The sequence below is a fragment of the Anneissia japonica genome, unplaced genomic scaffold, assembly GCF_011630105.1.
Source record: "Anneissia japonica isolate Jap-2015-1 unplaced genomic scaffold, ASM1163010v1 scaffold287861_len940595_cov192, whole genome shotgun sequence".
Lineage (NCBI taxonomy): Eukaryota > Metazoa > Echinodermata > Crinoidea > Comatulida > Comatulidae > Anneissia > Anneissia japonica.
Window position 1 is genome coordinate 804,471 of NW_022733264.1, and position 16,822 is coordinate 821,292.

A 16,822-nucleotide genomic window follows, 5' to 3' on the forward strand; every position below is an offset into this window, starting at 1 on the left:
AGTTCTCATTATTTTCCATCCATAACATAGACCTATATAGTTTTCCTGTTTCTATTTCATACCATCTTCGCTGTTTGGTTCCTAATACGATTTTTTGGTTTCATACCCTCTTCACAGCCGCTATTTGGTTCCTGAGATGTCTTCGCACCCGCTATATGGTTCCTGAGAAGTCTTTTTAGTAACTGCGCATGCTCGACATGGCTTGATAACGTCACTTACTCAATGCACATGCTCACTGGCTGTCTAGCATTTCCAAGCGCATGCTCACTGTGTTTTTATAGATAATTCACGGACGTTACTTGGTAACTGCGCATGCACATTGCTTAGTTCGGAATTCCCATTTCTTCGTAGTAAAAGCTACCGCTACCTACAGTTTCTTAATAACTATTTCCTCTTGATTTTTGTGACCGCCTAAAGGTGCGGCGCGAAAAAAAACAATTTCCATTGTCAAGCATCTAGACCACAACATAGTCTTGGGCAAGATCCTAACTATAAAACCAAGGTGGTTTGAATGAAAAAAATATTATTAACAAGTTAACAAAACCAATGCTGAACAGAGGTGCAGGTAGATGTAATCTACCTATTGTATAGGCTAACACATTAAGCAGTTAAAAGCTATAAACTTTATCCAGAGTTAAATGTTAAATTCGTTTAAGTTTTATTAAGTGTCGTTATTATTATTCACAATATTTTACCAATAGTAGTCTAAGTATAGAAAGACGAATACCCGGTTCATTCTAACAAGGACCAAAACAAGACCTACTATTGGCTGAGAATTTCCGTAGTGTTGAGCGTTTGAAAAGCGGGCAGCCTGTTGCCTTGTCAGAATCTGCATGCCATGAGGCCAACCAGGGGCAACTGCACTACCACCAGCCCACATTGCAGGATGAATCTAAAGAAAATAACATTATATGAAAGATGATTACAATGATTATCATCATTTATTTTTTGTTTAAATAATTAACATACAGAGAAAACTACAAGAATGCAATTTGTACAAACTTGTGAAGAAAATAATTATGAGAACGTAATTATAGGGTCCCCTGCAAAAAAGGAAAACCCAAGTGATTATATAATTATGGAGGGAATGGTGTAGTGTGAGTGTACTAATAACGAATATTATTATACATATGTGACGTGTGCACTAAAACAATTAAAATTACTAGAAATATGAACGACCAACACACGAATAGCTTGATACTCTATAAAAATAAAAGGCAACTAACATTAGTGAGAGCTTTAACTTCCGTACAGTCCTCTAGTGCAAAGTTTTAAAGAGCGCATTCTTCTTATGATCTTTGACATATACCGTACTACAGATATGCCTACATGATTTTTGTAGCAAGAAACTAAGATCTGTACTTATTTGTACTAATAATTAATGAAACCAAAGTTTAATAGTATGAACATTGTATAAATCCCTATTTTGATGTTTTCTTGCCTTGTTTTATTTATATTTTACATTCCTTTTTGTAATTTACAGTTTACTTTTGTGGAATGGATTTTCTTCTTGTCCATAGTTTACTTTGCCTTTGTTAGGTATAGATTACAGTACTTTTATTTTACTAAATTGTTGACTTTTGCATTCTGTACTGTTTAATAATTATATTTTGTATCTATTTTATTTAATTTCTGCATTTAACTTTTGCTTTTTATGATATACCTTTATGTGTAATTTGTTTATTGTAAATAAGGTATCGCACACGGCCATAATGAAAAATAGCATTGTATTTGTTGATTTGTGCTTCGTGAATAAATAAAGTTTTACTACTACCAGAAAACTCAAGGTATTTTGGGAGTGTCAAACTTTACAACTGACCAATCAGAACAACTGGTCAGGTCCTGGAATACGTGTTTGTCCCGAAGCCCACAAATGCAATTGTTCACTGTATGTTTAATGATGTTCTTTTGTGGGATCTTAGTTATTGAAGAGGTGAGGCTTAGTGGAATGGTCTATTATCAAACACCGAAAATCATTAAAAAAAAATGAAGGACCTATACTGGTCTACATTAATGTTAACTTTCTAAATTACATTATGCGGTCGTTCGGTTAGGCTGAGATATGTTTGTTTAAGTGTCAAAATCTCAGTCAGAATCAGTTTTTAACAAATTTGAAATAATTCCTATGAAATATTATATTTACTAGCAACGGAAAATATCATGTCGGCCGTTTTTATTTGTGATAACAGAACCTAAATCGAGGTAAGGCTAGGCCTAGCCTAGCAGCGTTGGATAGGCTAATGTTTTCGGCGCCTACGATATTTCTTCTCACGACCTATCGCAAAATCAAAAATGAAAAATTCATCCACATTTATTTTTTGTGTGGAACACAAAAAATCAAATTTCAGTCTTATTTTACATTTTTTTCATTCTTAGGAATGTCTAAATTCAGTTAAACTAGCAATTCCGTATTATATTTATAAATCTTTATAACATTATACAAAAATTAGATTTTTCTTAAAAACTGAAATTTTTCCGGGAATGGGGCTTTAAGTATTTGATTTGATTTATTTGATATCCTGAAGCTCCAATAGTCATAACTCCATGAGGTGCGTGCAATGGATCGTTTTTTAATGACGATCCGTTCAGACTGCCACCAACAATCAGCAGACGATGTTATGCCGCCTAATGCTCAAAGGGAGTTGGATTCGTCGGCAGATGGTCGTATGACCATTGTACAGCGCAGTGAGTACCCATCTTAAAGCCAAGTAGTGGAGAAAACAACTAGAAATGCAGACACTAATTCACCTTATTTTTGTATAAAGTTATCCATCATATCGTCGCTCACATCACAAACTAACACAATTAAATTCAATTGTGTTAGTTCGTGATATCAAAAAAGCGCGTCAAAATACGCGCTGTTATTGTTAAGGACTTTTTGTGTGGTAAAGAATACAAAATTGCTTGACAACCAATACGCACTCGTTTTGACGCGCTACTGTGATTTCACAAACTAACACAATCTACTTTGATTGTGTTAGTTCGTGATGTGAGCGATGATATGTTGCTCTTCCTCTCTAAATATAGTTCATTAATACTGTTCAAATAATTATAACTTTAGACATAGCCATTTAAATGCTGCATTGTCTTTACCAAAGAGTAAATATACAAAAAATGAAGATTATTATATAAAAGGGACTTCAGATACAAAATGCAGCAACATATTGTTCATTTAAGCATAAGATTAATAGGTTATTTTGATTTATTTTTGCAATTTATATTTAATTTTTTATTTTGTATAATTTTATATTATATTTATGTGCAGAGTCAGTCCCCAGGGAAGAAAAACCCTGTGTTGATCTGTGCCTCAGTGGTTGAAAAAAAGTTGAACACCTCACAATTTTCAATATCAAAATGCACATTCTAAAAACACATTTCTCAAGCTCAGCATCTTTTATTGAGATGCAGAAACTTCAGACAGAGGATGTGAAGCAAATGGCTAAACTAAAAGAGAAAAAGAAGTTTTGAAAGATACTACTGACCTAGATTTATATTTGAGTTCAACTCAATTACCATAGAAACATTGATAGTTTCTATAGCAACCAGACTTTGTAGCGATGTATGCTTTTTCAATGAATGTAAGATACCTTGGTTTGGTTTTTGTTTTTTTTTGTATTAATTGATATATTAGTGGGATATTCTTAAGGTAATAAATTCTATTACTAAATAAAGTAATTAAAAGCTATTTAATTAACACCTAGTATACAACAATTATGATGTATCACATTTTTATCTCAAAACATTTTAAATTACTGTTTTGGTCAGTGGAAACAGAAAATTAAATAAGTCAACGTAACAGTGAACACTGGAAGATATTAAGATAATACAACAACATAATAACAATACTAAAATAGAGTATAACGCCAACATTTTTTATTAAGATAAATAGACAGTATCAGGATACTGTACACAGCACTAGGTCTAGAGGGCGACATATTAATAATTAATTTACAATCAATCACAGGAAAGAACAACGTTTGTGTAGGACATGCCATAAAATTGGTACATGTCCAAAGGAGCATACTATTTATTGTAAAAGCTCAGTTGGTAAAGCAAAAGGCGGTAACCATGATTGATTAGAGAAATCAAGATTTTCTCGGAAACTGTGAGATACTACTATAAAATACATTTTATAGTAGTACAGTAGGCAGAATGTGGCGTAACAGACTGATTATTATAATCGTAACCACCCTTTTCCCCCCCTCCCCCGGGTTTTTAATATTAACAAATTTGTATCTTTAAGCAACAAGTGAAAAATCAGTTGCACAAATTATTAAAAAACTCTTTTTCCCTCCAAAGTTTTTTAGGTTTTTACTAAAGCCTGGCTATAAAAATATATTTTAAGATTTGTGTTTATATTCTCCATTCTTTATTCTGTCAAACTTTAAACACTAAATGGCTATGCGTGTACACAATACAAATCTTTACTTACTATTTATTTACATGTTAGATGTAAGGGTACAATTGTAACTCTGTATGACTTGCAAATACAAATTATAAAGATACCATCTAAAAAATGAATACAATAAAATGTGGGAACTGTATTAATATTGTATTTATTAATTGGTAAGGACTTTTTTTTTAGTTCTAAGTTTTAATTTTAAGAGTTAAAAACTGAAGGAAAATTAGACAAAACAAATTTGGTAATACAGACTATTTAAAATGGGATTAACAAGAAATTATGAACATTTAAATTTTGCTCATCAACTATGCAATCACCAAAAACTCGTTCCTGGATACCTGCTCAAATAATTATAGTTTGAGAAGGAAAATCAATTCAAACGACCAACTTTCAAAACTAATAGGTACGTACAAGGAAAGTCTAAATCCTTATTAGCATTTTTATCAGCAGCATACTTAGACTTGAAATTTTAAATTACTGTATTGTATTTGTATTTATATTATTGTATTTGTGCAATGTATAGACCCAGGACTATTTTTTATGTATCATTTATAATTTAGCTGCAAAGCTTTGATGATATTTTGAAATAAACTTAAACTTGGATGCAATGCAAGCCATTGTGATTCATTTTAATTAGGAATTAAGATGAATAAATAAATTATAGTCATGTCTAACTTTTCACTGGACCCCATGATGGATTCAGATTGTTCCAGTTAAATGTTCATATAAGCTTCCATACTATGTAAAAAAGGATGTTTATATCTTTATTGGACACTTTGTTAATGTAAAGAATTGAGAAAATAGAACAATGTAATGAATGAAAGAATGCAAGGTTTGGCCCAAAGACATTAGACATTTTCTATCTATCACAGATGTCCCAACTCATCAATTATCAGGTTGCTCTACCTGAAGCGGTCACTTAAAAAATTGAAATGCGAGTATTATATTATACAGAGCACTGTCAAACATGCTTCCTGACTTGGATGGGATATATTTTTCTGTATTGGAAAAAAAAACATCAAGAACAACAAATAACTACCAGCAGATAAACTAGCCTCAAATATATCATGCAGAATTCTTAAAATTTAAAGGAATTTCTGTTTTCCTTTTGAGAAAGTAAATTTCACTCTGATTATTCCTAGCAAATAAAAGTATTTCTGTGCGTAAGCATAAATTGTTCTGTTTCTCACCGAGGTTGCACCTGAGGATGTCCAAAACATTAGATTCCTAAGAGTAACCTCAAGGATTCTCGTCAAGTATTAGCTAGCTGTCTCTCCAAAAATCAACTAGTTAGAAGAGAAAAAAGGTCTCTTTCCAGTTGACAGCTCACCCTGTAGCATTATGCAAATAAGCAGTTGTGGGGTCAAAAGGTTACATTCCTACTTGAACTTCTTTAACTAAGTGTAATAGTAGTGCACTTTATTGCTGAAAAGTTGTTGAAGTAATTACGAAAACACCTTTATAATGTCATTATTATGTAAATTGTTTTATCATTTAAATGACGGAAACTTGATCTCAATACAAATAAAGCTGGATAATCAGAGTTCTTGTTGTATTTACATAAATTATACCAAGGATACTGCACCTAATTATGAAAATTAATTTTTCTTCACTTCAATATGTCAATTAAACCAGTTCATTTTTTAAAAAGCTTGGATTTCCTTTCTAAGAAATCTAAAATGTAATTTATTCATCCATTTATGAAAATTGATGCAACCTAACGTTTACTGAAAAGCCATTAGGTACTGAAATAAAACTAAAGTACAGTGCATCCTCCAATACGTCACCCTTCTAATTACAAAATCTTTCTAATTGAAGATCGGTTTTTTTTTTGCAAAGAACCAAATAACAATCTTCAATCTTTTAACAAAAATCTAACCCTTAAGTGGAAACCAAAAACAAGATCACCCCAAATTTTTAAGGTCCCAAAAGTGGTCTCAAACTGAAAAGTGAACTATATTATATTTTTTCCAAAATCTCAATTACCAGCAAATATTTTGCTTATTATAGGATGACATTCTGTGATGCTATATATATCGTAAAACTTAGTCTTGATGTTATGTCAACAGAATGAGGTTGTTAGGCATAACAAAGTGCTAAACATGGAAACAATTTAATTGTTTCCATGTTTAGCACTTTGTTATGCCAATAAAATGTTTTGATCATAAGGAGCATAGCAATTCAACATCGGTTTTATAAAATGTTTCTAGTGGGAATTGACAGGCATGTATCCAGGGTGGGTGTGATGGGTGTCGAAGAGTCAAGATAGTATTACTACATTACTAACAGAGTCAGTACTATTTTACAATATTTGGTTGTGATGAAAAGCAAGATAATATTACGATGTCACAACTTTACGACTCTGATGCGATTCTGCTGTTGTGAACCATCACTTTTTTCACAACTACGGTATAAAGAAGATTTTTTGAGAATTTTGTTGAAATCTTGTTTTTCCAAAGTAACACTATGGTAAACTATGGTTGACCATGAATGAATGTGTGTTATCCTTGTTCCTTTATATGTACTGTATGTGGCATACTGTAATTCAGTACAACCCAATTCATTCCAAATCATGCACAACTTTTTAACCAAGTACTGAAGTACTTATCTGAGTGAAAAGAGGCATACTATAGTAGTGAAGTAGTGAAGGTAGCCTAGCTCACAGTGACATTGCGCTGAATTGCATACAGACGTGGTCCGTAACTGAAATGAACCGAAGCATCAATGATACACCTACTTTTCCAAAAGATGCAATAGGCTCTTTACAGTACACTGGACCTCACGATATAAGTGCATATCAAAAAGACTCAGTTCTACCGACCAAGCCCTAGACAAGGAGGATCTGCTGCCAGCGGAACTATTAAGGCTGAAGTTACCGGTACCACTACCTTTCTGCTAGGCCACTCAACTCACCTTGTTTAGTGACATAATGTGAGTAGCCTCTGACTACAACCAACAACCCTCTAAATTACAAGTCAATACCATTGGAATACCATATAGTATGCCAATAATTCACCATGTTCTGTAACGGCAGTATTTATAGGTATATACCATCACCCTAATTCACTCTGTAAGTAGTTGTAAAAGAAGAAAATTAATTATATACTCTATATTTAGGAACATTAGTTTTTCTTAAATTCCTGAATTATTCCTAGCATCTGCAAAAAATCAATATTCATCTATAAATTTATGCAGTATGCAATCAACTTTTCAATTTACTTTATTTGAGTCATGTTGTGTATTGATTTGAATTCTATTATTAATATTATTTTAGTCACAAAGTATAATACTATTTATATAATTATTTGTCTATTGGATATTTTAATTAACTTTATTTACTCTCACTCTAACATACCATGCACACATGAAAAGTCATTCATAGGCAATATGAAAATCAGAATAGCTATAATAAAAAATATACCAATCCAAGTCACATGCATTATCCTATCACTTAAAAAACAGTTTCGGTTCATTATATCTAATGTGTTCATTGCTGTTAAAACTGATGATGGTATGATGATATGAAATTATCCGAAATATGTACCGTATATTCCGGTGTATAATCCGTACCTGTGTATAAGCCGCGCCCCAAATTAGGATGCGAAATATCACGATTTTTTGATTCACCTGTGTATAAGTGGCACCTATTTTTAAGCTCCAAACCGTTCCCATAATTTTAAGTTTTTAATTATTTTGAAACATTGACATTATTTATACTGTCTGCACCCCAAACATCGGGGGGAAAATCGCGTATAACATTTGCGGCTTATACCTGTCTCTTATACACATCTAGATGTGTATAAGAGACAGTGTGAGTAGCCTCTGACTACAACCAACAACCCTCTAAATTACAAGTCAATACCATTGGAATACCATATAGTATGCCAATAATTCACCATGTTCTGTAACGGCAGTATTTATAGGTATATACCATCACCCTAATTCACTCTGTAAGTAGTTGTAAAAGAAGAAAATTAATTATATACTCTATATTTAGGAACATTAGTTTTTCTTAAATTCCTGAATTATTCCTAGCATCTGCAAAAAATCAATATTCATCTATAAATTTATGCAGTATGCAATCAACTTTTCAATTTACTTTATTTGAGTCATGTTGTGTATTGATTTGAATTCTATTATTAATATTATTTTAGTCACAAAGTATAATACTATTTATATAATTATTTGTCTATTGGATATTTTAATTAACTTTATTTACTCTCACTCTAACATACCATGCACACATGAAAAGTCATTCATAGGCAATATGAAAATCAGAATAGCTATAATAAAAAATATACCAATCCAAGTCACATGCATTATCCTATCACTTAAAAAACAGTTTCGGTTCATTATATCTAATTTGTTCATTGCTGTTAAAACTGATGATGGTATGATGATATGAAATTATCCGAAATATGTACCGTATATTCCGGTGTATAATCCGTACCTGTGTATAAGCCGCGCCCCAAATTAGGATGCGAAATATCACGATTTTTTGATTCACCTGTGTATAAGTGGCACCTATTTTTAAGCTCCAAACCGTTCCCATAATTTGACATTATTTATAAATGTTCACATAAAGAAATTTCATCTTTTTCGGCCGATTATTAAACAACAAACAACTGGAAATGCGTATAAACTGCTGGCTACCGCCATGTTAACAACATATTCTTGCTCTAGGCAGCCCTAGGGAAATCCCCATTTTTTGCTAGACGGTCATACTACGTTGAATTTTCAACATCAGTTTAGTTTAAGTTTAATAAAATAAAACAATTACTGAGTATATTCATCTATTTTAAACAATCATTCTATTATTATGTTGACTAATAACAGTCGGTATTAGCCTAAAAATATTGGTAATTCTAGGCCTAAGTCATTACTACTCACAGCCCACTGTGCGAAGCATGCACCATCACGCACCACGTTTTATAAACAAAACAGAACTGGAGAAATATCATGGATACAAAGTTCCCACATGCCCAGACGACGTATGCCTTTCTACAGTTAAATTCCAGTAAAATAATTACTACAACTTCAAGAAAACTCATGTTTTTATAGCATAAATTAATTTCACAAGTTTTTATTCTAAAATTATAGCGGTATCAATATTCTCTCTATAACGGTACAAGCCTCCGGGAACCAGATGTCAAGCTGATATTTTCACCAGCCCACGTGTGTTCTGTTGCGACATCGAAAATGTTTCAAAATTGTTTATAAGCCCTGTAGTGAGTATAATTACAAATACTAGAGCTACAAACCGGTCCTAGGTTAGGCTAATTAATTGGGCTAGCATGGGCCTAACCTAGACAGACGGCGACTGATTTTCGCAGTGGCTTGCGATCTGAACTTTTGGGAGTAGGTTAATGAACGGTGTATAGGCTGCACCCCAAACATCGGGGGGAAAATCGCGTATAACATTTGCGGCTTATACACCGGAATATACGGTACTTAACATTTTAACTGTTACTTTTATCTGCTTTCTAGCATTATTTTGAATCAGGTTTTGGAAATCAAATTTTTGACTTACAAAGGGATTTATTTCAATGGTGTACCAGAGATTTATGTTCATTGTTTAGTTGCCATGTAAACTTCAAAAATACATATTACTTTATTACACTTACGATACAACTTACATTATTATACAAATTACACCTATACATGTTTCTCCTGACGCAAATCCAGTTATTGTCTATTATTCCATCACGACAATAACAATTACTATAAACTTACATTATTCTTATTAAGTCGTACAAGCAAGACACTGGAGGCATTTATTTGAGGGAGGCGTTAATTTTTTTTGGTGTAAAATGAATACAAATAACTCAAATAAACGCCCCTTAATTTCACTATAAATGTGGAACAACTTATAATTACCGTCAAAATGTGTTATTGCGTGATCATTGAGATTTATCGATCTCAACCAGGTTAGAAAAAATACAATTCTACTGGAGCAGAACATTAATAGAATGTGTGGAGAATGTTGTTGCTTCCATTAGATTTGTTTTACAGTCAATTAGGAGGACATTTATTCAAGGCAAAAATTAATGCTGCCATGTGTTTATTCAAGGGAGTTTTTTTTAAATCCAAATGAGGTTCTACAGGGGGTGTTCATTCGAGGAGGGTGCGTATATTACATACAATGTCTATACTTCGAAATGAAAAAAACTCAAGCTGAAAAATCCATCTCCATCTTCTGTGCGCGAGTGACAACATGATACCGTCTGCTCAAGATTGGAGGCAGTCTGAGCATTAAACATTTGGGAGCTTTCGAATTTGTGCGATGATGCGACGCTAGAACGGAATCACTAATGGTGACCGTCCTACCTGGCGTCCTACGTTCTCTGTATACGTAGATTTGGCCAAATAGCGTTCCAGAATCTGCTCAACAAGGTAACCTTAACGTTCTTGGATACGCAGATGACTTTTAGTGACGTCATTACGTTCTCCGCCTTACCGTCATCATGCAATCGAAAGCTTCTTATTATCAATTGTGGATGCGGTGTCGGCCTTAAAAATTGGCTGAGTGTATCCCCGGCTTTACAGGTGTTTTATAGTTTAAACCATTAGTAAATTCAAAACATAAACCCGTATAAATTATAGTTTTGTCAGTAAGAATATTAAAACATTTCATTTCTGGATTCTACTGGGTTTTCATTCGTAAACCATGCATTCTGTTATCGCCGACATAGTACATAAAGTAAGCCTAATTTCATTCTTCTCCCCTATGGTTAAGAATAAGAAAGTTATGGAACTGAAATTTATTCTTCAAATTCTGATAGTGAATTTTCTCATGACTCAGAGGGGAATTATTCTTGTTTTTGCACCTGCCTAATAGAGTGGAAATTATCATGGCGACCAAAATGAGTAAACAGCCATTTTTGATTTCATCTCATTTGAAGAATAATGAATTTTTATTGCCAGTAATATCTAAAAATAAATTGGGCAAACATAAGTAGGTGACGCCTAATCAAGTTTATATGCCTAACAGTTGGCAAGTATGGTATCAATGCTTTTATCCTCTTCTTTATGATATGCAGGCTTATATCATTTTGACAATTGCATTTCTGCAATGCAGATAATCACTTACAGCGATCAAGGCTTCATTCTGGCAGATACAGTATGCCCAAGTTCTTGTTGCAAAAAAAATTCTAACCCTCAAATCCCTCAGCCGAAAAATATATTATCAGTGCCACATGGGCATCGCAGGATGTGTGGCAGGGGTGGGGGCACCAAGGCAGGGTGTGTTAGTTGTGCATGTCCCTATAAAAAGGTGCACCCACACTGAAAAACTATATAAATCACACAATTTCACACCCCTGCCAATCAATCCCTCCCTCACGTCAATACTTCTAAGATACCTGTACGCTTCTGGTCATCATCAAAGGTTTTATACCAAATGATCAGTTGTCATGATAAGATGACCATCAAGGTGTAAACGAAAGTTTTTAAAATATGTCACTTGTAATATTAAATACTATCACAAACAGCACACAGAAAGGGAAACAAAATTATGGAATAAAACTGGTTCAGAGTGAAATTAATTAAAAACGATGAAAAAAAAAGACCAAGAAAATACTTGGAGCAGGACATTTACACACATAGTTGGAGCAAGTGTCACTAAAGTTGAAGAACAGCTATTAACAGCAGGAAACGTATAATGTAGCAGTCAGGGCAGTTACGATTTCTCCGGATATACACTCTGAATAAATACTACAGTATTCATAATTTATCTTCAGTTTCACTCCATGGTTTTCAAAGACTGCCATAGTCTCCCACAACTTGAGAGGTAGGGATTTGCAATTTGGGAGAAAAAAAGAGGAGAATATTAATGTATATCTGAACATAATGCAGGTTAACAAGAACTTTAACATTTTGCAGACATTAGAAATTAGAAATTTAGGTATGGATCTTGTAGATGTAGTTTTCCATGTTTTGTCCTTTAATTTAATACATTAATTTCATTTCATTTATTATGGAAGAAACTCAGAGTAGGAAGCATGTGCGCATGGGGATAACCACACTGCCCAAATATACGACCAGGCATATAAACGTAAGAAAAAGCGATTTATTTTTTGAGAGCATAAAATTACAGTAATCGTTAATAATATTTAGAAAAGAACCTGAAATATTAAATTGCTTATCAAAAAATATCAAATAAGTTACCAACTTCTAATGACACGTATCAAAATATTTTTTTTTATGATTTCATAACTACAAATCCTTAAATTGATTACCAGGCTGCTATTATTTAAATTTTTATGAAAAGTTTTTAGGCATGGTATTATTTGTGTAAAGGAAAGTAGTTTTATCTATTATTTATTATCAATTGAAAGCTAATGATTTCAAATACCAAAATGCAATTGTTTATAACAACAAGTTTAACTCAACATACGCATCTCTGACGTTTGAAATTGCTGATTAAAAGTGAATAATTACATTCAATGTGAGATTGCTTTTGTACATCATTAGCAATTTGAGTGGCATCATAGTGTGATGACAGCTTTCCTGCATTTCATCAAATACCAGACAGTTGGATACTTAACACCTTGTGGTATTTACTAAGTACTTTGTGGTTAGTTTGTTGACTAAATAGTTTGTAAATACTCAATCAGTAGACTGAACTGCTTACTTTGAGCTGGCTTATGAGGAGTTATATATATACGTCATAGCTTTGCCTACGCTTGAGATCGCTTAGATTGAAGTGGCAACAGAAAGCACACTTTCTTGTGGTCAGTCATATACAGAAATTAATGTAACTCGATAAAATTTTCTTCCATCATTTTTAGTTCTATCAAAGGCGTTCAAGAACAAAAACTGCCTGGGCTCACAGCTGGCCAAGGAAATTGACGTGTTCCATTTTCTGAACTAAAGAAAATAATGGTACCTGCTGTACAGGGGTTTAGCCAGAAAAACGAAATAGGCCGTCCAAAATGGAAGCCAGTGGGCGTGGCCCTGAGCAGGTGGGCAGGACACGCCCCCTCCCAAACATTAGAAAAAAAATAGAAAATTATTATCTTTAGAGGGCATTTAAAGGTGTTGAAATATTGGAATTTTGTCTTCAAAGGAATAGTGTGGAATTAGCTATCACAAAGATATTTCAATTATAGACATATAGCTTGCGCATGGCTACGGTTACTCACATGTTTCTAGGCTATGCAGATGCATCTTCATCTCTCACCTAAGTCTATTGTAAACTCTACTCTAGGTCCTCCTAATCAAGCGATAGGCCTAGACCTACTGTATTTTGTTGACTAATAAAACTGAACTTGTGACGTTAACAAATCTTCTTTACGGTATTTCATGAATTAATTTTAACCAGAAAGATACGAACACCAACAATATTATGTTGGGGAACCGAATCTAAAAGTACTGTATTTGCACAGAGCCACATGCATGCGTTGTGAGTGACTCAGAATTGTCCATTTTCCAGCAGTGTATAAATGTTTTTAACGGGTATTTTAAGTAAACTTTTCACCGGGTAGGCAATGGTTAAACCTTATATTTTTGGGAATCCCCACCAAATATTGATATAAAAACGATGTATATTCAATCAATAAAGGTTGTTTTTATCAAACATAAATATGATTTAGCTTTAGTTTAATGTAACATTCAATAGATTTGAAAAAAATAAAGAATTTGCTAAAGGTAGACCAGGCCCAATTAGGTTAGGCCAAGCTGATTAGGCCAAGCAGAACAAGATTTTTTTTCGATCACAGAAGAATATACTCTTGCATTTACATGAAGTAGGCCTACTATTTTAATATTTAAAGAAATATATTTTTTATACAGTATTATGTAATATCAGCATTTGAAAAGAAGTCCATAGTTTGATTGCTTGCTTTTGTTTTTTCCTTCCCTCAATGGACTAACTCATCTTTGACTTCGCTTATACAAAATCATTTTATTATCCCTACGGCAAGATAATATAGGCATACCATCATAAAAATAAATTCAAAATTCAACCACCAATAAATCTACAGCCTTGAATTTTCATCTACTCTTGATAACTCTTCTTCGGGTCACTTCTCTTAATCATCCTCCTAAGAGCACTGATGTCAAGTTTTTAGGTAAACATACAGCTAGGGGTTTAATGTTGACAACCAATAAAAATAGATATACTTTCAAGTGATTGAGTTGGTACTTACCTCGCTATCATCATCCCAATATTCAAGAATTGTCGATCCTAATGTAAAATTCATATGAATGCTTTTGGTACATAGACTTACACAATACAACCTAGTATATGTTTGTAGGCCCTATGTATATGTAGTGGTATGATAATAATGTTGAAGAACCTCAGAAAAAAATTATATGATTCTAACAAAGGAAGATTTAAAACTACTACAATGAATAAAAAAAACAGGTATAGTTTTAGTTCCTATGAGTGTTCGGTTTACAATCAATCAAAAGTAAACAGGCCTCAGACACCTTGGATCCGTCTAGCCATGCTTCATCGAATATTGCTGAGCATAAAATATGCAGAATTTACATAGCAGATAATTATTCCATCTGTTTAAGATCTTCTTCAAAGTTTTCAACTGTGTATGGATGGTCATGGATTCACTTTTCAATTCTAACATTCAATCCTCAGCCCGGAATAATAACTTCTGATGTGCCCTACGGCCAAAAACGCACTCGGCAGCCAAGATTCACCTAGGCTAGTTGTTATGCACTGCACTAAGTTAATTTACAGATTTTTGCCTACTGTACTTTACTTTTTAACAATGAATAATACTGACTTAAATCTAAATTTATATTAAAATGTTATTGTATTGAGTAGGGGTCGTTATTATCAACATTCTTAAGTGTACAAACAGTAGTCTTTTTCGGTAACCCTCCCTCCCCTCTGAAAATGCAAAACTATTCTTCATTTTTTGTGAGGCCGACTAAAGTATTGTACTACATAGAAATGTGATTGCATTATAATTGGTTATACAAATCTATTATTTTAAACATTTTTATGCACATGTGAAAGTATACAAATTTGTCTACTCCCTCACTCTTAGCATACTGTAAGCACATTGGTACCAGTTGTCTTCACCTTGCACCATCAGTTTAATTAAACTGTTAATCATTTACTGGTTAATATGTGCTAATTCCACTGAGGCGTGCAAGGTGACAGACCACCAGGGGTAGGATGAAATTCACTTGGTTCCGTTAGTAGCCTCCTCAATCATCATCATGAGTATTGGTTGCAGAATGGAACTATTAAACTGACTGGGTTACATAGGCTTTCCATCCCTCAGGGAATCTCATAAACCAACATGGTTTATAATCAACAGAAGATTCAAGAATTTTCAACTTTATCTGACCCTCATCTTAGGCTCAGAAGCCTGTTGATGAAGGTCAGATAAAGCTTGTTGATGTTTCACTGCTGTAGACAACTGCTCAATGAAGATGTAAAATATCAAAATGCCAAAAATTCATATATTGTTAGAATTTCAGTAAGGGTTTTAAGCCAGAAATATTTTATTAGGTGTACAAGTCCTTTACAGTATGTTGACCATTTATACTGGTCGGGTGAAGTCGAATTAGTGTTTGACATGTTGATGAAGATTTATGACCCATTAAAACAACTGGTGAGTAAGGCATGGTCCTTGTGAAGGCTGCTTTACAGTGGAACTTTATCTAGATATAGATCCACTTAACTAGTTAAAAGTTTGACGTGAACCAGTCAATTATAGCCAGAGAAAGGCTCAAGTCACTTATCGTTAAGTGACTTACCTTACTAGAAGAATGGTAAATTAACCTGCTTAACGGTAAGTCGGTTTACAAGGACACGATTACGTAACGTAGGCATCTAAGCCAGCGATGTTGTGTTGTACCACCATTATCATCCTCTGGCTGGCAACAACATACTCCAACAAACGCTAACAGCAGCAGCAAAGTAGTCTCATTAGCCTGGCTTTCAGAAATTATTTGTAATATTATGGGTAGAAACCCAGCAAACATCCGTTTTACGAAGTCGATATTACAAATGACCTTTGCCTTTTGCATCATCGACCAAGTAATAATGTTAAAACGTCCGATTGTGTACGTTTTTCAAAGTGATAATGTATATTTTTCTTAATAATAAAATCTGATTTGTTGTATTTATTTATTGACAATTCAATCTTTCCAATTTCTGCTATAATAGTTGTTATTTATTCAATTTCAACGAACTACCACCAACGCCAGTCGTTAAAATGAGCCCTCATGTTTACAATGATGAAATAAAAAAGTGTGTTGAAGTCAGCAAATTAGTTGACACCGCAAAGCTAGATTTTCGCGAAGTGAATGTGAACAAAACAATTCAGCGATCTGAAAACTGCAAAAAAAAAAACGACAGAAAGGTCCGTAAAGTATACAGACATTTTAATGAGAAATAAAACAATATTTTGATAAATGGGAGAATGCTAGCAATTAAAATAATTTGGT

At 33.4% G+C, this 16,822-nt stretch overlaps 1 protein-coding gene across 2 annotated transcripts in view; it reads right to left on the reverse strand.

Moving 5' to 3' along the window:
* Positions 1 to 676: 676 nt before the first annotated feature.
* LOC117116157 overlaps positions 677 to 16,822 on the reverse strand; it is a 58,899-nt gene continuing 42,753 nt past the window's right edge. For both annotated transcript variants that reach the window (XM_033260152.1, XM_033260153.1), the window contains exon 4: positions 677 to 892. In XM_033260152.1, the coding sequence (XP_033116043.1) occupies positions 692 to 892 (201 nt within the window). In that variant the 3' untranslated portion in view covers positions 677 to 691. The remainder of the gene's footprint in view (positions 893 to 16,822) is intronic.